Below are 25,627 nucleotides of genomic sequence, written 5' to 3'. Positions count from 1 at the left end.
GTTTGTGTCATCCTGTCAAAATAAAATTTACGGAGACGATTAGTGATAATAATTAGTATTGTAAAAAAAAGTTTATTTACAAAATTTAAATTTGAAGTAACTGTTTTAATAACAAGGAAAAATGGAAGGTAAGAAAAACAAGGTATAGGCAGAGTCGTAGCTAGGGTCATGAATGCCCCTGGCAATATTTAAATTTTGCGCCCCCCAAGGCTTATTTTCTAGGAAAAAAAATAGAAAAATAGGCTGTGGCCCCCCTGAGGGTTGCGCTCCTGGCAGCCGCCCGCCTGTAGCTCAATCACAAATAACTATCGGCGCGCTTAAAAACATGCTAAGCAAATGCTTAAATAAGCGATCACAATGAACATGCTTTAGTTATCGCAGTCATAAGTCAACGCGTGTGTAATCTTTAAGTCAACGCTCGTGTCGCTTTGTTTTTTGTTTTCCTCGTAAATAAATACAGTTCATTGGCGAAAAGTCGGCGTTTACCATAAAAAATAATACAATATACTCGTATTGAATTTGCAAAATAGTATAGACTATCTCATACAAAAAGTGAAAATTAAATTACAAACAATTTTTAAGGCGAATGCTTTTCTCGATATTTGGCTTGCCAACCGCTGGCTAAATGCAATAAATAGCATGATAAATAATGAATAAAAAAATGAAAATAGCAGTTTTGGAATATTTTCCATATTTACTCCGGTGAAATTCAAATATGTGATTGCGCAGCAGGATTATACGTCGCGCAACGTAAATATTTTGACATTTAATATTAGGTGTTCACGGATGTTCCATTACGATAAACAACCATGGCAAGACATTGTTATCACGGCGCTTATTAGCTCGTAGATGGTTATTTGTGATTGAGCTACTGGTCAGTCTCTAGCTACGACGTTGGGTATAGGTACATGCACAATGTTATGAGCAATATTTTGAAAAACGATGTTTTTTTGATGGACGATTTTAAACATTTAAATATAAAAACAAATATTAAAAATTATTATTATATTTGAACTGGGTTTTGGTCTCGTGCTTTATGTTATAGACTCATGAATTGGAGGTCCTACGTTAGTGCGAACCCCGTTCTACCACAAATTGATTCCCATTTTTTAATAGTGTGTTAATTACAACTTCTTTGGCCTCAGAAATATTTGGCTAAATCATAATAACGCAAATATTTTATTTTTTATAAAAATATATTAAAAAAGTGCAAGTATCTCGTAATTTGATTACAAAATTGCAACATAAAGAATTTTTGTAAAAATCTTTTGTGGAAATACAACGATGCGTGACAGTTCTATAGTCTGTCATATAATCAAATTGACAACATAACAAAAATGTAGAACTTAATGTTCTTTGCCTTTGTCACGCAATAGTCAAAAAGATTCCTTGTCAACCGCAAAAAATACAAGATTATTAATTATACACATATAAATAATAGTAATAATAATCTTGTCAAAATACATCATTACTACTGTCAATCAATTTTAAAGACATCATGAAACTTTAATACTGTTTTATTTAATTTATTTTTGAATAAATTATGGACGCTAAAAATGGATAAAACAATATTTTTTAAATGCACTTAATTTAATATTTGAAGACTCTTGATAATGAAGAGAAGGTATTATTATTTTTCAATCGATCGGATTTTGAAAAATAAGAAAAGGGCTCTTAATACTTTTCCTTTTTTGAAGAAAACAAATATTTTTCCAAATATTACATTTTAGAGCTGTGTTTAAAAATATGAATTGAGTTGTGGTAGAGCGGTATTCAAATTTTGTTCTTCTGATTTATGTGTCGGTAACACTACGACGGGACCACTATTTAGATTAAATTATGTTTATTTCAACAACTGGATTATTTGCTTCCTTTGTATATATATAATTTTTATATGTATATATATTAATTTTTTTGTATTTTTTATTTATTATCTTTAAAAACCCGTTAGGGATATAAGAAATATTATTAGGTCTAGCAATGTTATGTCTCGTGGTTAGTATAGTCATCAGTCATCATGTGCTTTTTCGGGGCTAGTATTCTGAACGGAATTGCGCGCGAAGAGATAGCTCTGTTAGCGTGTATTAAGAACGTAAATACGCGTTAAAAATCTATTTTGCGTTCAGAATACAACCCCAGGGGTGGTATTCTGAATCTTCTCTATCCCCTAAAGAGTGATTAATTTTGATTTTTTTTATTATTTGCTTGCACCTAAACTTTGCTTCATAGATAGCCACACTGATGATTAAACTTCAAATAAATATGGACACGTAAAACCGTACATGAAGATTTTTATTTAAAACATTATTGCGACCTTAAGCATTACCCAAAACACTTAATTAGGTTGAATTGATCAAACCGTCTTCGTTTTTTCCGTTTTTTAAACAGTTTTTTATATCATATGACGTTTAATCTTGAGTGTGGCCATTATATAAAGTAAAGTGTCGTCACATGAAAAAAAATATCCTAAACTAACCACTTTCTAGGGGATAGATAATTTATTTTTTTAAAAAAGAAATATTTGCGTTCTTATAATTTACCCAAATATTTGATTTTGAGGGCCATTTTCAACGAGTTGTAAATAACTCACTATTAGTAAATGGGAATCAAGTTGAGGTAGAGTGGGATTCAAACCACGGACCTTTGATTTGTGTGTCCGAGACACTAGCCACAGGACCACCACTAGGCTAGTATTCTAAACGGAATTGCGCGCGAAGAGATCGCTATGTTAGCGCGTATTTAGTACACAAATACTCATTAAAAATACGTTTTCTACGCGCGCTGTTGCATTCAGAATACCACTACAGGGGTGAATATCCAAACGCTCTCCCGGCCGTAGAAAACAATTTTATCGATTTGAAATATTTGTCAGCTGTGTAATTTTTAGATTAAAATATTTTTTTTTAGTAATTGAATAAACTAAATTTTTTCTCCATGTCTAGACTCAAACGTTAACTTAACGATAGTGGGAAAAACGTGCCTTAGTACAAAAAAATATGTATATGTATTTAACTGTGTTCACCAAATTAAAAAAAAAAAAAAAGATTTTCTGATGCGTTTTTGTAATATTTCCAAAAATATTGAAATCATATAAAAAATAATAAATACGGACTGTGAAAAAAATATTTTATTAAAGAGTTTTAAAATCACACCATTTCGCACCGAGTGATGCATAGGGCAATGCATTAGTAAACCAAATGCAGCGTATTTCGATCATCTCTTACACAAAGGTACGGAGATCAGTCTTACGTTTCGGGTGCCAGTCGAGGAACAACGAAATACTGCAGTTTCAATGACCATTAAAATCAATATTTTATGTCCACCCTACCAAGAATCGAATCCAAGACCTCAAGAATATTATGCGAACACGACAAACACTTCACAGGGAGGCAGAATTATCTACACTCGATTTTCTTATTCAGAATTTTTACTTGAGAGCAGTCATCGAGTCGAAAACACTCGTCCAGGGATCTGGTTCTATTTCACACACAGAACTGTATTATCATCCGCCTGAACACAGAATGTGTTCAAAGATAGATAACTAGTTTTTAAAACTCCTAATGAAACAATTTCTTATTTTAACGGACCATACATTATTTCCAATCAATAACTCTTAATTATAAAAATTTATGTTCTTTTATAACTTGACATTATATCCAATGCCGTCTAGTCATTCCTATAATCGATAATTTCCTTTACAAATTAGTTTATAGTATTTCTACTGTATCGCTTGCAACTAGGGTATGCAAATTTGTCGAAATGGAACGTTAGCGATAATTCGTTGTGACGAGAGGATGATTATTATTATGGATAATTTATGTAGCGACATATTTGTAATATAATACCTTAAGAGCATATGCGTTAGATAAGAATTTTAACGAATATGTATTTGAGCTATGTCTTTCTGTCACTCTCTTACAGATGTCTCCCCGAAACAGTGCGGAAAAGACAATTGCACGACGGAATACCTTACTGATATTGATAAAGTCGAGGTTTCGTTGTCCCGTTTCCCGCACCTCAAAACTAATTCGATTTTGACGTTTTTTTTTTTAAGAATATCGAATGAAATTTTTTGTAAATGCCTTTTTCATTTTTAAATCGGGTTGTGGGTCCGTGTCTAGTGTTGCGGACTCACGGATTAGAGGTCCGAGGTTCGAACGCCTCTGTACCCCGACTTGATTTCCATTTTCTAATAGTGAGTTATTTACAACTCGTTGAATATGGCCACCAAAATGGAAATATTTGGGTAAATTATAAGAACGCTAATATTTATTTTTTATTAACAAAAAAATATATTAATCATTTGTATACCGTACGTCCTAAGACAGCAGATTAAATTTCGTGCTATTGCATTGACATATAATATATCGCTATATAAGCTTTCGAGATGTGGTGTTGGCGGCGAGTGCTGCGGATTCCGTGGACGGCCAGACGTACGAATGCATCTATTCTCCAGGAACTGGACATAGGAGAAAAATTGATATCCATGTGCGAGAAAAGAATCCTGCAGTTCTTTGGGCATATTTCCAGGGAGATTCTGATAGTTTGGAGAAAACTATTCTCCTGGGAAGTGTCGAAGGGACAAGGTCGCGTGGACGTCAACCGACAAGATGGAGCGGTACGTCACTGAGTTATCAGAATCATCACTGACGAATGCCTATAGAAGAGCACAAGACCGTTCCAGATGGAGGGAGACTGTCCACAGACGAGCCATGCCTGGAGTCAGGCGTAATCACCATCCTCAGACATGAGGCACGGATTGAAGAGATAATATATCGAGATGACACTCTTTACAAATCCGAGCTAAAAAGTTGTCCCCAAAGGAGAGGTAATAACAGCGGAGGGAACAAGTATCGTCACGTCATATCACGTCGACTTTGACAAGCAAAACAAGTAGTACAGTAAAAAGCACGGACTGTTTACATCGGTCTACTGTAAGTTCTATTCAGAATGTCACTTCCTTTCACATACGCGTCACTATTGTTTATCATTTTAGTAATTGCAAGGAGACAAAAGTAGCCGGAGACTGCTCGCAACAGACTAAAGTCCGTTCTATCAAACATACCGGCCGCAGGTTGAGGGACCATATTTCGAACGCTCATGCTCACTCTAGTTATATACCTCAATGTGTTTTTAAGGGATTTTGGATGGTGCTAGCTCCTAAAAGAAACAATTGATCAAAAAAATTAAATAATAGAGACACGCTAATAATAAATATCAAGTCTGTACACAACGTGCATCCAGGGAGGAAATAAGGAAACGGTTTGCGCGAAGAAAATTCAGACCGTGTTTCCTCTTAAGGGCGCTTTACAAAGTGATTCGATGAATATGAATTTAAATGACTAAAAATTTTGCCATCACATGCCACGGATTTATTCAAAATAATTTAAAGAAAAGGTAGATTTTATTTTTTTCTAAAACATCACTTCACTCCCACAGTTTCGCACTTCGGCAGGAAGGCATTACATGTCATAGGGCCTGCTATCGCAAATGCACGTTCAAATATTTTTTCGTAAGACTTCTTTCAGTTAGCAAATTGGAAAATGGCCAGGCGGAGTTGGAGGCAAAAGTTACAGGAGGCCAAGGCTTGATTCGGGCTGTAGCGCCATCGAAGAAGAAGTATGAAAAATAAAATATGTAAATAATGTTTTTTCTGAACATGTTCAATCGATGAAGATGTTTTTAAATTTTCATGAAAAATATGGATACACATTTTCGTACATAAATACCGATTTTACTTTATACCGTCTCGATAGATACAGATGAAGATAGCGTTTATAATCGCGTCCTGGAATACTCGTACGTAGTTATTTTTAGATATCCCGGAGCAGAGTAGTACATTCCCAAATTACCAATCATTCATAATAATTGCGGTTTTAAACGGTTACTATTTCAACAATATTTTGAGTTTGTCCAATTTTTTGTAGACAAGGACTGGATTCAACTCCCTGAGGGAGCTGTTAATATGAACATATTACAACAAAGATGAAGACAGGCTTATGAAAACATGGCTTATGACCTGCTATTGGCTAGTTTAAGTGTAGCCCGTAGATGCCTAGACTACTATATTGCCTTCTCTTAAATGTTCTTCATCTCTGTTGTAACATGTTCGGTTACTATTACTACAAAAATTTCATTCTAACCATACAATTTTTTTAATATATTATAGTAAAATCTAGATTATAACAGACTTACCCAATCTATATCCGCTTCTGAGGTGAAGCATACAGTATCCTGAAATTTTCTTCTTTTCTCTGGATAGCCAACTTCTGTGTGTCCTTCCTCCGAAACCGTAGTTTAACCAACTGCGCTACGACGCCTTTCAACGTTACGTACAGTACATTTAAATATGTATTTAATAAACTTTGCTTTTGTGTGCGTGATAAATAAAATATTCTAGTCTGCCTACTAAAATAAATGAAATTTGTATGTTCGCTTGTTCACCGACAGCCAATAACAAATTAATTAGCTTAAATGATCCGGTAACAATACTCGACGAATTCGATTTACCCAAAAGTAATGAGAAAGAATAGCGTTACGGGAAATCGTATATAAAAAAATGTTTTCTTGCGCGCGATGTTAGAATATGAAATTGCATTCCGAAGTTTCTTAAAAATGTATGAAAAAATAATAAAAAGGATTTTACGAGGGCCGTCCGATAACTTTTTAGAATAGTAATGAAAAACATTTATTTTTGGCGTGAAATAAGTTTTCGTTTTTCAATATAATCTCCGTTAACTTCAATACACTTTTCCAACGTTTTTCCAATAATTCCATTCCATCATTATAAAACGATTCCGGTTTGTATCCAAAATACTCACGGATTCAATGACTTATCGATGTAAAACGCTTTTTCAGCAACGCATTTCTTCAGGTTTGAAAATAGATAATAGTCACTGGGGGGGGGGGGGGGGGCAAATCTGGCGAATATAGTGGATAGTCAGGCAATTCGTACTTTAATTAATTGATTTTAGTCGTTGTCAAAACGCTTTTGTAAACAGGTGTGTTGTCTTGATGAAAATGATTTTTTTCTACGCCAATCCTGGTCTAGGCTAACGAGTTTTTTCATCCAGTTGATCCAAAAGCCTTGTAAAATATTTAGAATTAATTATTTTACCTTTCTCAAGATAAATGAGTACTTGTTGGTTAAACCAACTGCGACATGGTGTGGCGCCTGTCAACGTTACGTGTGGCGATCTGGTAACAATATTCGGCAAATCCGGTTTACCTGAAACGAATTGTGCACGCCCTAACTGCAATATACCCCATCCGGATTGGTTCCCAGCAAAGTGGTTGCGTGCAGAAAGTTGTATCTATAATTCGAAAAAATACGTTTCCGCTGAAATTTATTCGATGAACCTTTATAGTAATATTTGCATTTTGTTCTACATAGCGATTTGTCTTATTTACTGGCATAAACAAAGAACGAATTAAGAGAACTTCCGTTAGTCATTTCGGAACCATCAGACAAAGCGGAACTTGGAATCGACAGTTAAATTTACATAAAATTATAGTTAATAATTTGTGCAACAAATCGAAATGGCATATTCCGACAAAGATTTCACAGGAGCTGGTAAGTATCTCTACACATACGAACATACATATTGTTTTAATATATTTTAGTATAAACCATCGAAAACGTTCTTGTTAAGTTTTACTTTTATTTATTGTTTTATTCTTTCGTTGGGTATTCCCCCCTTTCTCTCTTTCCTTTTGAAATGATTATAAAAAACAACGTATTTATTGCATATTACTGGTTACTAGTTCTATTTCAATACGTATTTCGTTTTGTCATGTATTGATTTTTAAATAACATTGCTTATTTATGTCATGGGTTGGTTATTATTTAAATTTGTTGCAACAGAGAAGGAAAACAATTTTGAGAAGGGAATATGGGAGTCTAGGCATTTACAGGGCTTATGATCTGTCGTTGGTTGGTTTAAGTAGCCACTTTAAACACTGTAACATTCATCATTCTGCCTATGTTTGAAAATCCATATTTCCTGAACTCTTCCATCTGTTGACTTTTGTTAAGTAAAAGAGCTAAAACCTTTATCATGTAGGTGAGATTCATCCGGCTCAACCAATTCACCTAGTAGGCAACGCCTGAAAACAATTTTCCAATTTTTAATACTTCTTTTACCAGGTAGTTAATTCAACAATGTTTTGAGTATGTCCAAATGCTTGCAGACTGGCTGTAAAGTTACACAGTGTGTAAAGTGGCCACTTAAACCAGCCAATGACAGGTCATAAGCCCTGTAAATGCCTAGACTCCCATATTCCCATATTCCCTTCTTAAAATTGTTTTCCCTCTCTGTTGCAACAAATTTAAATATGAACAACTCCCTAGGGAAAAATCCGTCCAGTCTGCAAGTATTCGGACATATTCAAAACATTGTTGGTTATTTTTTATTTATTTATTTATTTATTTTAAGTATGTACAGATGAAGAAACGCATGTATAAGAAACTGAACAAAAAGAACGTAAAACTATGTAGCAAAGACAAACAAGGGCAGTAAAATAATGGTGCACAATATATTCAAGAACACAATCAACAAATATATAAGACTTTGATCTAACCCGAGCCAATCCCTTTTTTATCCTACAATGGCGAAGAGATCTACGAAAACGAGAAGATCCAACCCAAAGAATTCCAAGTTGTGCGATGAATAGACTAATCTACACATTCTGGACATTGGGGCACAAAAACAAAAGTTGCTTATAGAAGATTTGATAAATATAGATTTTGACTACTGGTGACACGGTTGGGAACAAAAAAGAAATTGATTATAAAGTATATATTAGTAATGAGAAATTACTATTTGGCAATAAGTTATTCAATCTACAAATGAAATTTAGCAAAAAGATAAATAAATAGGTACTACTTTTGAATTATGAAAAATTAACTATTTGTCGGTGGTCCTGGCGATGAAATGGATAATACACTTGCCTCACGTACGTAGGGTTAAGGGTTCGATTCCCGATGAAATTACAAAAATCAAATAAATTAATTTCAATACCGAAATCGGGCCTCTAGGCCCGATAGAATGCAAAATAATATTACTTGAAAATTATGTTGAAGGCTGTATACTTGTACACTCGATGTGCATACTTAATGGCTATAATAATACATAAGGCTTTAGTTCAGTTTTCTTTTTTTAGGCAATCCATCTTTTACATTGCGTAGTTAGTATTTATATATTTTTTTCGACTGTGCTGTAAATATTATGTTTTAATATAAAATATATTTATGCCAAAAGAGAATAATTATTTAGGTTTATAAAGATATTTTTTAAGCCTTTTTTCTTTACGTAACTGAGTAAAAACATGGGAATAAAATTTAGAACGAGAAGCGAACTTTAAACTTAAAACTGCAGTATTTTAGACTATGATGGAACCACAAATTTATCAACATAAGCATTAAAAAATACATGTAGTTTTTAATAAAAGCCAAAAGTAATTAATAAAATTAATTCCGTTTTGAAGAATCTATAAAACAAGTTTTTAAAGAGAAAGAAACCACTATTTTACTCAGTAAGAAAAAAAAATCCATTTGATTTAAGCGTGCCTAGGTGCAACACTTATGTAGCACAAAATCACTATTCTTTCTCGGGAAAAATAATTTTAATCAAATACCTTTAGAAATAAAAAGGATTCAAAATGTAAAACTATTCTAATCAAAAAAAGAATCATATCAGACCCACTACAACCTAATTTCCATGCTGTATCAATTTTTATGTTTTAATTGTGAACTATAAAGTCATCATAATTTCAACTAAAATTTACGAAACTCCGCTCACTTTCTTCAAAACTTGGTAAATCAACAAGTTCTTATGGTGGATTGAACAACTATTTTCAAAGGAATTTTCATCGTAAGTTTACATAAACTTGTACCCATACCTAGACATGTATTTAAGTGTTATGAATGCAAACTGTTTTAGGTTTAAAAGTTTAAACTTTAAAAGCAATGCTTTGTATGACGTTCTCATATTTTCATGTTCAAAAAGTGTTAGCTTTAGGGATTCCAAATATTATGCAGGTTTCCAAAATTGAAGACATGTGGACCTATGTATGTATTATATGTAAATGTAAGTTCTAACAGAGGGAAACTTAAAACCTCAAAACCCACAAAATTATTTGAATAAATTAAACGGGTTGTGGTCCCGGGGTAGTGCTGTAGACTCACGGATGAAAATCTGATTACCAGCTCCACAACACAATTCCTATTTTTCCAGCACAAGTTGTTTACGACTTTTAAGGAAATGGTCTAATTTTTTTTTAATATTTGGGTAAAAAATAATAACTCAAATAGCCATTTCTTTTTTCTTTAAAAAATAAAAAAAACAGTAGCATGTTATGCAAAATAAATTGTTTTGCCAAGTTTTAGATTTTTTTTGTCAAATTAATATAAACATTGGCACCTTACCAAAACTCAAAAACCAAACTTCTGAGTTTTGAGAGTAATAATATATCAATAAATAAATTTAAAGTAAATCTAAAGAATTTTTTTAACACGTGTAAAAACTACATTTAATCTTAATTAGTATGAATGTATTATTGTTTTATGTTTTCTTCTTTATATATCCTATGTTTGTATTTTTTTTCTCATGTACTCGTTTATTTAAAATTGAATAAACTTTTATAAATAAACAACTACAACAGTGTAAGTCACTCTCCAAGCACAAGAGTTAGTCTCTTTTTTTAGAGAGTTACAGTGATAACATTTACTAGATGTATAAAAGTAGATCTTTATAGAACTTTTAAAAAACAAGTACCTTTTATGAAATTTATGAATATTTTATTTTATTTTTAAAAAATTGCTTGAGGAAAATATTCGGCATAAGGTGGTTAGATTTCATAACTAAAATTCCGACAAACGGACGCAGCAGCATCCTATAATGAGCGTTTTGAGGATGCGGCGGCGGAACTGGCTTGGACGGGTGTAGCTTTCTGAATTGAATTGAATTTATTTTAATAGGAGACCTATATTTATTTTTTCGTAGGTTTTGAGTACGTTGTGGACAAGAAATTTCGCCCGTCAGTTTGCTTCGGTTCAAAGGAGCCTCGGGTCGTGTGGCCGGCGCGGAGCCCCAATATAACGGGCTTTATGCGCAAGACGGGGGGCTACATCCCCGCCTTCTCTACTGGGCTGGCCACTCATGTGCCCCCGCCGCACGATACGGTAAACATAGCTTATTTATGATAGCACTTATAAATATATTTTATTTTTTTATTTACTCACAGCTTATCATACATTTTTTAAACATAAGTCCCAGCTCCATAAGGCCAAAGTCCCGTGTTGAGTTGGGACGAATAATTATTAATTAACACAGGCATATTTCCATAAAATCAGAAAAATGATTATAAAAAAATAAAGAAAACATACAGGATGTTCATTAAACCCTGTCACATCCGAAACCACGATGATCAGTATGAGCAAGAAGACATATTGGCATATTAAAATATTTTTTAGAATGAATAAAATTTAAAAAAATAAAATATCAAAAAAAGCAAATGGTTTGTTACTTCTGCAGAGGAGAAACAAAGAGAGGGAGTCTGATACTGCGCCGCGCTCCTCTCACTTCTCCCCTGCAGATGTAAGCAACCATTTGTTTTTTTAAATGTTTTATTATTGAAAATTTTCATTCTTCTAAATGTTTTTTTAAATATGCTAATATGTCTTCTTGCCCATACTGATCATTGTGGTTTCGGATGTGACAGGGTTTAAAGAACACCCTGTATATATGGCACATCAATTTGATAAACAGGAAACACAAATATTTTATTTAAATTTAATAATAAATAATAAATAAAACAGAAAAAAGGTGGTCAAATATTCGAATAATCGTTACTCAGACCCCTCTCGCTAAGGAAAATCCAGTCCTTACCACCTCTCTTAAAAATTGTTTTTGTCCTTGATAGCTTAATATGCTCTTCCAAAATATTGAACACTCTCAGTGCGATAAAGAAGAGGTGTCTCTGAGCAAAAGGCGTACGGGTTTTAGGTATAATATAATTCGTGCTCTAGGAAAACCTCGTACGAACATTTTCCTAAAATCTGCCTTTATTGTTCGACCAGAAGTGCGCTAGTACATCGTTTGCGTAAAGTTATTATATATCCAGTACCTTCATGCTCGGAACAACTGTTTTGACAATATATTGTTAATATATTATATTTATTATTTTAGCAATATCTCATGTACAAACGTATGCAGACAAATATAGGATTCCGTGGAATCCATCTCTAGAGAATAGATAAAGCATTACTAGCACGTAATTAATTTATTAACAGGCGCCGTGGCGCAGTTGGTAAGACGGCTAACTGTGAAACTGGAATCGCGGGTTCGATTCCCGCCAGTTGCAATCAAAAATTTTATTTTTTTAATTCCTCCTTCCATATCCCCTCTATCCCACCTGCTGACAGCCTCTAAATAGAGGCTTAGCGGGATAATCCTTTAAAAAAAATAATTATAAAATATTATAAATACATTAGTTGATTGCAGAGGTACAGTTTATAGTAACACAACTAGGAACGACCCATGCCTGTAAACCTGCCTCGACTCGCTAGAAAATCCGTGTTAAGTCGGGGCACTTGCAATGCATTCATAAACATACGTGCATATACATAAAAACACACATACATATATATACATATTATAATTTATACATAAATATTCAGTTTTTATAAAAACAAAACCAGCATTCCATTTTAATTTGCATTATTGTATTATTATTTTCTGTTTTTCTTTTTATTTTATTCTTATGGGTATTCAAAATTATATAACTTCAAATTAATAAATAAATATGTGTATAGTGTATAGCTTATGTTAGGTTTTTGTTATTTTCATTGTGCGTTTTGTAATATAAATTATATAGATGTACATATATACCTAGTTTTTTAAACTGTGAATATTTTGTTAATTATCTCTGTTTATTAAGTCTTCTTTTTTTATCCTCTAATGTAAAAACATTTCAAAAAAGAAAATTGTTAAGTGTCCTCGGCACGTGTAACCCCAGCGAGGACACATTATTTTTATTTTTAATTATAGTTTGTAAGAGAAAAATATGAATAAATAAATAAAAAAAATAAAAAATAAAAAATAAAATAAGAGTTTAGTCACTCTCTAAGCATAAGAGCTAATCTCTTTTTTTGTAAAGTGACAACATTTACTAAAATTATACAAGTAGATTAAAATAGAAAAAAACATGTATTATTTATGTAACTATAGTAATTAATAATCAATATATATCATACTACATATATTATCATTAGTACGTGAGTTTGTAAAGTGATCACATAAACCAGTCAACGACGGGTCAAAAGCCCCGTAAATGCCTAGACTTCGATATTATCTTCTCAAAAATGATTTCCCTCTCTGTTATGACAGGTTTCAATAGTTTGGATTACTGAAATATAACGGATTAAAAAAGAAAGTTATCGAAAAAAATGACAATTGTAGTCTGCATTTCTTTACGTAATGTAGAGTGTAAATATAAGTTAGGAGCTTATGAATAGAAATCAGATAGCTGATAAACTGCTGAAATGAACAGAAAAATACATCCATATTATCCGCAGAAGCCGTATTTAGCAAGCGAATTGTCCTATTAGTGGGGGAATTCTGACTTGCATTACAACGTATTTATGGAGAAAGCAGCCAGTCACAATTTCAAAAAATGATACATTGATGTTATCGGGTGCAAAAAGGTCAATTTTATGTTCTGCTTTAAACAGCAAGACCGTTTTCATACAAAAAACTGTAGTAATCACCTTCTGAAAATGGTGTCGATCACAAAAACGCTATTACTTAATTTGCAGAAAACATCCACAGCACTTGAAAAATCTTATGGTAATTTAAAATTAATTAAAACTGATTAAATACATAATTAGATTCTTGTTTGTAATATTAAAAAAAACTAGTATTCATATTCATATAGATATACATATATATACCTAGTTTTTAAAACTGTCTGAATATTTTGTTAATTATCTATGTTTCTTCTGTTAGTCTTCTTTGTTTATTCTCAAATGTAAAAAAACATTTAAAAAAAGAATATTGTTAAGTGTCCTCGGCACGGGTAACCCCAGTGAGGTCACATTATTTTCATTATTGATTATAGTTTGTAAGAGTAAAATATGAATAAATAAATAAATAAAATAGAACAGTATGCTGCGGATAAAATGTGCGAATTGCAGTAGTATTATTGAAATATCTAGAGTTTCGAAAGTATGGTTACTCTGAATAAAAAATAAAGTGGTTTTTAGACAAAGATGGTGACTATCTCCAAGGCACTCCGCTGGGTGGATGTGAAGGTGTATCAACCCCCTCCACGTATCCCCTCGCCCCCACCCTCCCGTAAGGGAGGTTCTTACGTCCCTTTCAACTCCAGCTCCAAACGCAGTGTTAAATTTATCGACAGGAAGATTCCAGGGTAAGGGAGACAATAGCTTCATAACCTTGTTAAGTATTTCCATTTTTGTCAGTATTTATTTACCTATGATTGTGAATATTTTTTATTACCTGCACCAGGGCCGCGATTATAAACGCTATCTCCATCGGTACATATCGAGACGGTATTTTTTTAAATTTAAATTTAAATTTTATTTATAATTTTAAGTTCAACAAGGATACATAAAATAGATACAATTTGTAAGTAAGCATTGCAGAACTCCACCATCTTTCATAAATTATATCAAATAAGTGTGTAGCATAATTAAATAAATTTAAGTAATAATAAAGATTGACTTAAAGAAACTACTTTTTTTTAACGAAAAGAAAAGAGAAAGTAAGACGAAATAAGAAGTAATAAAATAAACTAAAATTAATTTACACGCACCAAAATATAGATTAGACATTTGATTTCAGAAACACAAGATTTTTTATAATCATTTACTCTATCATGATTAATGTCCATGTTAATTTTTTTTTCTATTTTGTTGCAGTCTTAACATTTTTGAAATGGGCTTAAAATGTGCCATATTGTTTGTAAAAATAGGAAGGTAAAAGGTTTAAACTAACATCAATATTTATGTACGAAAATGTGTATATTTGTATGAAAATTCAAAGTATCTTCGTTGGTAACCAGTAATTGAACACGTTTAGAAAAAAAATGTAAACATATTCTAATTTTCATACGGAAAACTTAATTTTACTTTGTATTTAAAATTGAAGATAAATTTGAACTTCGCAGAATACATTACTTAAAATACATTTTTTCTAAACATGTTCACTTCAGTTCAAATCAGAAAAGAGGTTTATAAGGGTGTACACGTGTGTGTGAATGTGTGTGTTTGTGTGTATATGTATATGGAGATATATAAATAAACATATATGTTAGTCTGCCTTAGCACGGGTCTTCTCCTACTAGGCATTACTTTATTATATATATTTTTAAAATATATGTATTAAAAAAAAATTTAAAAAAAATTATATTACATGTTACCGACAAAGATATTTTAATTTTTATCCATGTCTATATATTTTTTTTCGTGTATAAATAGCGATTTTACTTTATACCATCTCAATATGTACCGATGAAGATAGCGTTTGTAATAGCGGCCCAGGGGTGGTATTCTGAATCTTCTCAGAGTGGATAATTTGAGTTTTTTTTTTTTTTTTGCATGCGACTTTACTTTGCTTCATTAATGGCCACACTGATGCTTAAACATCAAATGATGTATAAAACTGTTTGAAAAATGGAAAAAAACTAATACGGTTCGGTCAATTCAACCTAATTAAGTGTTTTGGGTAATGCTTAAGGTCTCAATAATGTTCTAAATAAAAAACCATCATGTTTGGTTTCACGTGTTCATATTTACTGGACATTTAATCATCAGTGTGGCCATGTGTGAAGCAAAGTGTAAATGCATGCAAAAAATAAAAATCTCCAAATTAATCAGTCTGAAGGGGGTCGAAAGGATTTAGAATTAAACGTAGTTATGCAGAAAGCAGCCAGTCCACAATTTCAAAAAAATTATATATTGATGTTATCGGGTGCAGTAAGGTCGATTCTATGTTCTGCTATAAACAGCTAGACCGCTTTCATATAAAAAAACTGTATTAATCACCTCCAGAAAAAGGTGTCGATCATAAAAACGGCATTTCTCAATTTGCCGAAAACACCCACAAAACTAGAAAAATCTTATGGTAATTTAAAAATCTTTTAAACTTATCAAATACACAATAAGATTCTTGTTTATAATACATAAAAAAACTTATATATTCATTGTTTATTGTTTGTTAAAGTCAAAAACATTCAAACTATTGTGTAGATTTTAAAATTCACTCTTTTCACAAAATGGCTATTATCTCAGTTTCACTTTTCTATGGCTGGCTGCTTTCTGTATAACTACGTTCAATTGCTCCCTGGTGCCGATTAGCAATGATTATCTGCACAAAATTTTTGCCCTTGAATGACGGTACAACCTCAGAGTAATAATACTTCACCAGAGAACCCCATTAACTCTATTGCATAGAACCAAAGGGTTCCAAATTTTTGGTTTGGTTTTTAGTTTAACAACAAACGTGTAACGGGTGGTTTCAGTTTGCGCCTGCAATTCTCGACCAGTACCTACGGCCCATTGTATTGCTGTAAATAGAGAAGCAAACTTCGTGGTTGATAATCATAGAATGTTTTTTGTCCGCATGGACGACTCTATTAGCCTGTGGCGTGTTATTACTCTAAGGGTACAACACTTCTATTTATTTTGAGTTGATACAAGGCTTAGATTTTCTTATTAAAGGCGCGAGATTAAAATCTAGGAAAATGAGAACAAAAATATTTGAAAAACCCGTTGTAAATAATTGGTGACATTTGGGAACGGGCCACTACAGCAAATTTGTACCAAATGACGAAATGACCCTGTCCAGCATTTTTTTTGTTCCACTCTCTACTAAACATCGTATAGTATAGATAAAATTAGTATGGATTGTGGTAAAATAACAATGATTTATATCTACAGTTTTATAATAAAATGGGTTTTCAGCGCGATTGTGCGATGTATTATCATAGTTTGTTATGTTGATTAATACCAAAATTACAGGAAATAGATTATTTTTAAAATAATTTATATAGTATATCGGTACTTCCGTTACGTTATCAAAATAGATAATTAGACATTATACACATACATGTGTGTATAATTAATAGTCATCTGTCTACAAATTACGAACGTCGAAGTTTAATGACTAGTCAACTTTGATCATAAAATGACGATGGAATTTTGGACATGATCCAAATTGCACTTGGAAATAACGCACTAACATTTCTATACTTGCACACTCAATAAACAGCGTATAAAATACATTTTTTACTAATAAACACGTGTGAGAAAAAGTACAAGTAACATTTAGTTTTCCAATACAAATAACAATAATATAGCGTCTCGTAATGTCATTATTGTTTGATTTATTGTATGTAGAATTTAGAATTAACAATAATTATAGAAATAAAAGTCAAGTGATACTGAAATCCACAAATTTTAATATCCAGCAACCGGTTTCGTCGCTTTCGTAACATCCGCGAAATTATGTGTACTATAAAATTAAATGTATTTATACAAAATCAGTATAAATAGAGAATTCAATATTATTATAATAGTAATTGAATTTAACATATTACAACAGTCATGAAGATCATTTTAGAGAAGGGAATATAGAAGCCTAGTCATCTACAGGGCTTATGACCTGTTATTGGCTCGTAAAAGTGGCTACTTTACACACTGTGTAACATTCACCATTCTGCCCATATTTAAACATTTATATCCCTTCAATTCTTTCATCTGATGTTTGTGAAGTTAAAAAGCTGAAACCTTTATGTCTACATTACCTTTTCTAAAATGTTTTTCACCTCTGTTGTAATATGTTAATATTAACCGCTACCCAGGGACTATTGTACTTTTTTGTTTTTCGGGATGAAGATTAAGAAGCCCACTTTACTTCCTATCTCTCCAACTATTCCTGTGCTAAAAAAACAAGTCGATCGGTCCCTCCGTTGAGACTTGAGACGCGAAGGACACACACACACAAACAAACAAACCAACACACTTTCGCATTTGTGGTTTTAGTTTAGATGGATATAAAATGATTCCGATGTTAGATTTGTAATCTTATCATAAACAAACTAACTTGATCCTAAGATAATATTTTGTTCATTCATAACATTATGTATTTTAAATAACCATCGATTTTATCGTAATAATTGAGATAATTTAAATGAAATTATTGCTTAATATTAAAATACTAGTCACTACATGTTATGTTTATGAAAAATATACCTGATTTTGCCAATTATGAAAATTGATTATAAAGTAATTTATCTGATTTTAAGTTCCATCAGTGAATTTTAATCAAAGTTTATAATCGCATTTCTCCACATACGAACGCATTATTTAAAAAAATCATAGTATGTAGGTACTTAGTTGTTTAAAAATAGTTTACAGTGAATAATGTTTATACATGATTACGGAAAGCAGAAATCGTTCGATGGTCCCGCGGCCAAGTACATTTTACCTTGCAAAAGGTCATGCTGTTATGGAGTTTAAATATAATGTTGTATGCACCTATAGTCCTTAAAATATAGCTTGATTAAAATCATAGCTGCCAAACTAATGTCACTAGTGATGGGAAATTACTGATCACTGGTCATGTACCGATCAAATCAATTTTATCAGTTTTTTCGTGCAAACATGAAACTCTGTTTCCGAAAATTGATATAAAAACGCAAAAAACAAGCCTATTATGGTGTGTTTAAGACAATTCTTTACTAAAAATTAAGACATAAAATACTTTTTTTCACGAACAACAACAAATGAATTATTTTTTATTCAACCGATTTACATTGATCAATTTGTCTTATCTGCATCATGCAAATTGACGTAACCTTGTAAGAACGTCGTTAATAATTAGGTTTATTTGAGTTTTATTTAATTTTAAAGCTGATTTTATGTAAGTATGTGGATTTAATGTCAAGCATTGTATTACATTAATTAACATGCCGGATACAAATGATTTTTCGTGTCAATATAAATCACTCCTTAGACGTCACTACAAAACTATGTCGTCACGTTTGCTGACAACTGTCACTATAATCAAGCTATATTTAAAGGACCATAGAGCCTTATTACAAATCCAAGTTTTCTAATTTGGTAATTAAGTGGCATTACCTTGAAGGAAGTATCTTTGTTTGTCGGTAAATATCCTTGACATGGGAATCCCATCTAAGTCCAAGAATGTTTCTTAGAGGTCTGACTTGTATTTCCGAGATCTCATTTTTGCTGGCAAAATCCCATATACATGATAAATAAGATAGGTGAGAATGAATCATAGCATAGTAGACGGCAAACAAAACGGAATGATATTTTATTTAGATGGCTTGTAATCAAATAAAATAAAATGTTTAACGTTAGAGCAAATATAATATCTTGTAGAGCAGAAAATTTTCTTTAGAATGACCATTACAAACCTTTACCATTTTGTTTTTCTTTTGGTGCTCTTTTTTAAATTTGTAAAAAATCGGACACAACTTATGTCAACACCTTAATATGTGAATACTTTGTAAACTATCTTAATAATTTTACAATCAATAAAGCCTAAATAAACATTCATAATTTTTTTCGCATACTGAAATTTTCGTCATAATATTTATTGCGCCACGTCCTTGTCATTTGCAATTTTGATGATTAGTTTTATCGCAATTTTATTGCATTCGACTAGACATTGTTAATCCGGCAGAGATAAGAAGATTTTGTTGTGAAATCACGAAATAAGGATTATTACCCTTTTTCGTGTGTGTTTAAATCATCAAATCTTTATATATATAATTCCCCTGTACGTGTGATGTCACCGTACTCTCCTAAACGGCTTAACCGATTTACATGCGGTTTTCAAAGAAATATAGATTTTCGCGCTGTGCATGTTCGTAGATATTAAAATTTTCAATCTAATGTGTAAAAAAATACGTTAGGAGCATAAATGTTTTATTCATCGATCTACCAAGGTTGCATTCGAGGAGAATGCATTTGAAAAAAAATGGAAAAATGATCTTTTTTTATTATGAAAAAAGTTTGTTTTTGAATGTTTACAAACAGCATTTGTTTTTTGTGTATCTCAATTAGATTATTTCCTGACCGTTCTACTTGTTAAGTTTATTACCCGTATGCAGAGACAAACCTTAAGGTGAGGAAAGTACATTCTATTGTCTTCACCTTCGGGTTATTCTCTGCATTTGAAATTAGAATGCACTTTCCTCACCTTAAGTTTTGTCTCTGCATACGGGTATATGACTCGAGGGACCACAATAAATTCGGAAAATTATTGCAAGACCTTGAAAAAACTCGAAAAAACAAGAAGAGCCATCCAAAATCGCTGGAGAGGAAGACTGATGAAAGGCATTAGACTGCACCACGACAATGCGCGCCCGCACGTCTCTCGCCAAACCAAGAATTTATTCGAAAATTTTGGCTAAAATCTCGTTAAACAGGCTCCCACAGCCCTGATCTTGCACCGAGTGACTTCCACTTGTTTCCAAAATTAAAGCAATACTTGGGTGGACAACTTTTCGAAACTGATGAAAGAGTGCAGGAAGCGGTTTCCAAATTCCTCCACGGACTGGCGGCGGACATCTTTGAAGCTGGATTCCAAAAGTAGATAAGTCGTCAACAAAAATGTGTTGAAAAATGTGTTGATTATGTTGAAAAATTGTTAAGAAATTAAGCTTTCCAATTATGTATTTTTCAGTTCAAATAAAAAATGCCTTAAACCTGAAAAAAATTTGAGAACCTTATTTTTTACACAATCCTCGTATATTGATATGCGATGGGATGTCAACCGCTCGAAAAAGAAATAGGCAAACACTTTGATACATTAACGTTAATACGATTTTTCAAATAGTATTCTGTCAAACGGTTTAGATCATTTTGAAGTTTATGACAGTCAAGGGGATTTTTAACTTTAAGATATTTTTTTTTATCATCTGCGTACATTAAAAACTTTGCGTTCCTAAATTCAACATAAATAGCATAGATATACGCGTTGTAAAACAATGGTCCCGAGTGCGATCCCTGGGGTACTCCAGAGGAAATATCAGTAAACTCAAGTCTAAAACCCCCGAGATCAACAGCTTGGCTTCGTTTGCTGAGATAAGATGAGGTCCAACTGTGAACGTCACCTTTTACACCCAAGTTTAAAAGTTTTCTCATAAGAATTATGTGATCCACTCGGTCGAAAGCTTTTTCGAAATCTGTGTAGATTACATCAACCTGCTCGAGTTTGTCCATGAAACGAAAAACATAATCTATAAACTCTATCAAGTTGGGTATACATGGTATACATAAAGATTTAGCACATTTTACAATAAAATATGGAAGTACTCCGTCACTTCCAGCACCCCATTTACGTCGAGTGTAGACAAGAGCTTGCCTACCTCCCCTTCAGTAGTTTCAATTTTATATATTAAACTACCGTCATCACAATATGGCGGTGCAAGATTTTCTACGTAATATGAAGTGCAAAGTTCGCTGAAGACCGAACTGAAGAAATCATTGAATCCTTGAAAAATAGACTGACCACTGTTATATTTCTGATCTTTATGCTCGAAGGATTTAGGTGCAATGATGTGAAAAATACGAGGAAACTGCGTGATGTTTAGTTTGTTTGTTTGTTTTTGAAAATGGAGACAATCCTTAATGTCTCGAACTAGCATCCCTTACATAAACCACCTCCCCTCTCCTACCCGCAGCTTCCCTAATCCGCGTCCGATGCGTATAGCTTCGTTCGTAAAATAGGTTTTTAATCCTAATTTTATTTTGGTTAAAAAATCAAATTTTCCCAAAAATTCTCTGAAATGACCCTTTAAAACATGTATAATTTTAACTATATAGTTAGCAAAACTTTACGCGATTATTGACACCTTTACTTAGGCAATTTACAAATCAATTGTGATACATAATTTGCCAACTCAATTATGTATTTCCAATAATAATTACAAAAAATTAAAAAAAAAAAAATGTTCAGTTTATCATCATTTAATTTTGTTTTAAAAACACCCATTTTCAAAATACTGACTACAGGCATACAACAGAGATGGAGAAGTCTGAGCATTTACAGGGCTTATGACCTTTCATTGGCTGGCTTAAGTGGACATTTTACAAACTGTGTAACATTTACCATTCCCGTCGGGACCCATCACAATAGGTATACACAGGTCGCAGTGACGTCAGAATCTTATATAGCACCGGCTCCCATTTTTCAGAATAAGAATAACCTATCGAGTCGAGAACACTAGTCCAGGATTCTCGTTCTATTTGACACACATAACTCTAATCTTTATTCGCCCAGACAAAGACAAATTATTATACTACATTATTAAACATATATATGTTATATACATATATGTTTAATAATGTCATAGTTGATCCTAATCAAATCGACCCTGTTACTGACAAGAAAATATGTCAGTTATAATTGTTTGCTAATTGACAGAAGTGAAATATCTATGTACTTGTACAAATTAATGTCAATCAATACTACGCGGCATAATGCGTTTTGAAAAATGCCCACACTAGAATTCGTATTTTAGTAAACATGTTTTTGCCTTACAAGTTTTCAAAAAAACAGTTATTTTGTCCAATAAACATTGTTCGCCAATAATTGTTAAGGGTATTATATTCTAAATGTTATTAAATATTTGTATATAACCACTTACCGACTTTTCTATGTCTACCGGTTTCGAGACGTACCCGTCTCTTCGCCAGGACACCAATTAAACCAACATGCAAAACCCACTATACACCTTCACCGTAGTTGTTGCAAAAAATATAAAACCAACACGACATGCATTTTTATAAGCACATGCACTGATTAGGACAAACATTCACTAATTAAATTATGAAAATATTCTATTCGGTTCGAGTAATAGTTTTGAAAAAGGTAGATATGATAATAAACTAACTCGATAACTATGGGTACGTTTTCGTGTCACTGCTTTAAAATATATTTTACTCTATAGGGCATGTCTATGTATTACTATGTCAATGGATTTTTTTATAATATGTATTTGTGTTGCCGGTAAATAAAGCACATGTCTTTAAAAAAAAAATTTTTTTTCAAGGAATAACCCACTAAGCCTCTATTTTGAGCCTTGTCAGCAAGTGGGATAAAGGGGATATGGAAGGAGGTAATGAAAAATACACCACAACACCCAGACTCAATTGGAAAAAATCTTTCTTGGATTTTTTTCTTGCAACTGGCGGGAATCGAACCCGTGACGCTAGTTTCACAGTTGGCCGTCAAACCAAGTGCGCCGCGGCACCTATCAAATATAAGATAATAATTATAAATTGAATAAGTTGAAATTTCGTGACTGTTTCAGACCGGGGACTTATAATGGATCCTACAAAAAACGACAGATTAAATTCAATCACAGTTTTGGAGGAAAAACTATTGTTGTTCCAGCAGTTGACGTAAGTTATATAAAAATATTAGATAATTAATACTGTTAACACACAATTTGTTATATATCAATTCAAATCTACAGCCTCAACAAAAAAAGTTTTCTTTGTGATTCGTCAAAACTAATTAAAATAGCAAATTTCGCAAAAAACACATTTCCTTCACAATGTTTTTATTCTAATTAAAAAAATTACTTTGATATTTATTTTTAGGCTCTAAGGATGTTATGCTTAATGTTTTGTATCATTTTGCAATAATGACTAATTTACACGTACAAAAGAGGTTATCTTTTAGAATAAACAAAAAAGAATAAACATGCATTTATGTCCGCTGCGATGCGATAAAATTACGAAATTTGTTTGTATCTTTATTATTTGTTTTACAATATTCACTCACTTCGATATTGATATTTATTATTATAACTAAAATGATGCGTACGTACTTTACTAAAGCGCAAGTTGTAAAATAATACAGTAATAATATAATACCCATAAACCTTAAATTTGATCTTAAATGCGCGGAAACATGTTTTGATGGATAGAGATCATAATATTTGCACAATGTGTATGTACTCGTATATTGTACAAGGATGCCATTTACAATGGGAAGTTTACAAAGTTATCTTCAATTGTTTATAAAAAATAATAGAATGTTCTGTAAGATTTTTTTTCAAGACATGTTCAATTACAGGTTACCGATGAAGATACCAATATGTATTTATACACATTTTCATACAGAAAATTATGTTTTTCTTTATAGGCAATTGAAGACAACTTTAACTTTGTAATCGGGGCCATGATGCCACTTGCATTTTTTTGTTCTGCAATCTCAAAAACTTAAAACTACATTATGCAGTATGTACTGTCATCATCACAATTTGCCTAATTGCACTATGTGGTGCATAGAGCACTGTATTGGCCTCCACCAGCAGCACATTTGGATATTTTTTAATACATAGAAGGTAAAGTGATTAGGCTTGCGCTTTAGTTACCAGATCAGAGACAGTGAAATATTGCAGTGTAGAACCACCTTTAAAACCAATATTTCACATCCCCCTGCCAGGAATCGAACCCGGAATGGTAGGCGAACGTGCCAACCACTACGCTACTTGTCAGACTTATCTGTACTTGATTGATTTTTTCAAATTTACCTGAGGTAGCCATCAAGTCGAAAACACTCGTGCAGAGTTCTGGTTCTATTTCACAATCGAAACTGTATTCTTCACCTGCCTGACTTCACTCTAGATACTTAATTTCAAACGAGTAACTTTTTTTGTTTTTTAGATTAAATGTGTTCCCTATAACAATGATGTATGTGCACTTTGTTCAACCGGGTGTAGTGCTCAAGGAGATTATTGGCACCACGACAACAAATTGTTTTTGTGCAGATTATGTTACGAAAAGCAACATTTGACACATACCAAATATACGGTTTTACAACTAGAAGAATTTAAGGTAAGTATATCAAACTGTTTATTTTCTTTTCAATAAGTTCCATGCTTTATTTATTGATGAAAAAAAAAGTAGCTTTTATTTTATACTCCCCTCTAGTAGACAGTTATTGTATAAAGAAACGCAAAAAAAACACGTCAGTTCGTCGAACACAAATGTCGAATTTTTCGCAGAAATGTCTGTTGAACACATTACAGAATTAAAAATGTATTTGATACTTTTGTACATAAGATAATAATAATGCATGATAATTTAAATAAAAACTTATTTTTTTCAGCCAATACGGGACTGTTTCTTTGCCCACCACCATGAAATGTACAACAATTCTATTAAATTAATCGGAGTGAGGGAAATAAAGAAGAAAATACTCAAAGAAGCTTATCTCAATCAATATTTCTCCAATTACAGACATCAGAAGTATATATTATAAATCTTATATATATATCATTCTATCATGTCATATTGATTAAAACAATATTGTGCGTTTCAGATATTTCTTATTATTTTCTATTTTTATACAAACAGATTCAATAAAAGCTAGATCAATTTAAAAAGGTATCAATTTACAAGATAAATAACAAAGGGTTATAAAAGAATATCCCAATAACGTAAGAATGTGGGGATATTAAATAAAATACTGGTGAGCAAAGGTTTTTGATTTGTGCACTTCGAATTTTACATAAAAATGTAAAACGCAATAGTAAGATAATTTTTTTAAATATCTAATGG

General features: G+C 32.2%; 1 protein-coding gene across 6 annotated transcripts; it reads left to right on the top strand.

Annotated features, from left to right (window-relative positions):
* LOC148274082 (uncharacterized) lies at window positions 1-25,387 on the top strand. Of its 6 annotated transcripts, none has more exons than XM_088237654.1 (6): window positions 1-128; window positions 11,004-11,182; window positions 14,264-14,430; window positions 23,368-23,458; window positions 24,731-24,901; window positions 25,176-25,387. In XM_088237654.1, exons 1-6 carry the CDS (start codon window positions 122-124, stop codon window positions 25,326-25,328), a joined length of 768 nt encoding a protein of 255 aa, XP_088093780.1. In that variant the 5' UTR covers window positions 1-121; the 3' UTR covers window positions 25,329-25,387. The 6 variants fall into 6 exon arrangements, 4 of the variants coding, with proteins under 4 accessions (XP_088093780.1, XP_088093779.1, XP_088093782.1 ...); XM_088237653.1 differs by lacking the exon at window positions 1-128 and adding an exon at window positions 7,463-7,573; XM_088237655.1 differs by lacking the exon at window positions 1-128 and having other exon boundaries at window positions 11,059-11,182; window positions 14,254-14,430.
* The last annotated feature ends 240 nt before the right edge of the window (window positions 25,388-25,627 follow it).

Source organism: Micrasema longulum, unplaced genomic scaffold (genome assembly GCF_059751315.1).
Source record: "Micrasema longulum isolate JH-2025_06_02 unplaced genomic scaffold, ASM5975131v1 h1tg001764l, whole genome shotgun sequence".
NCBI lineage: Eukaryota > Metazoa > Arthropoda > Insecta > Trichoptera > Brachycentridae > Micrasema > Micrasema longulum.
The sequence above is the reverse complement of the archived record's forward strand: the minus strand, read 5'-3'. Positions and strand labels throughout refer to the sequence as shown.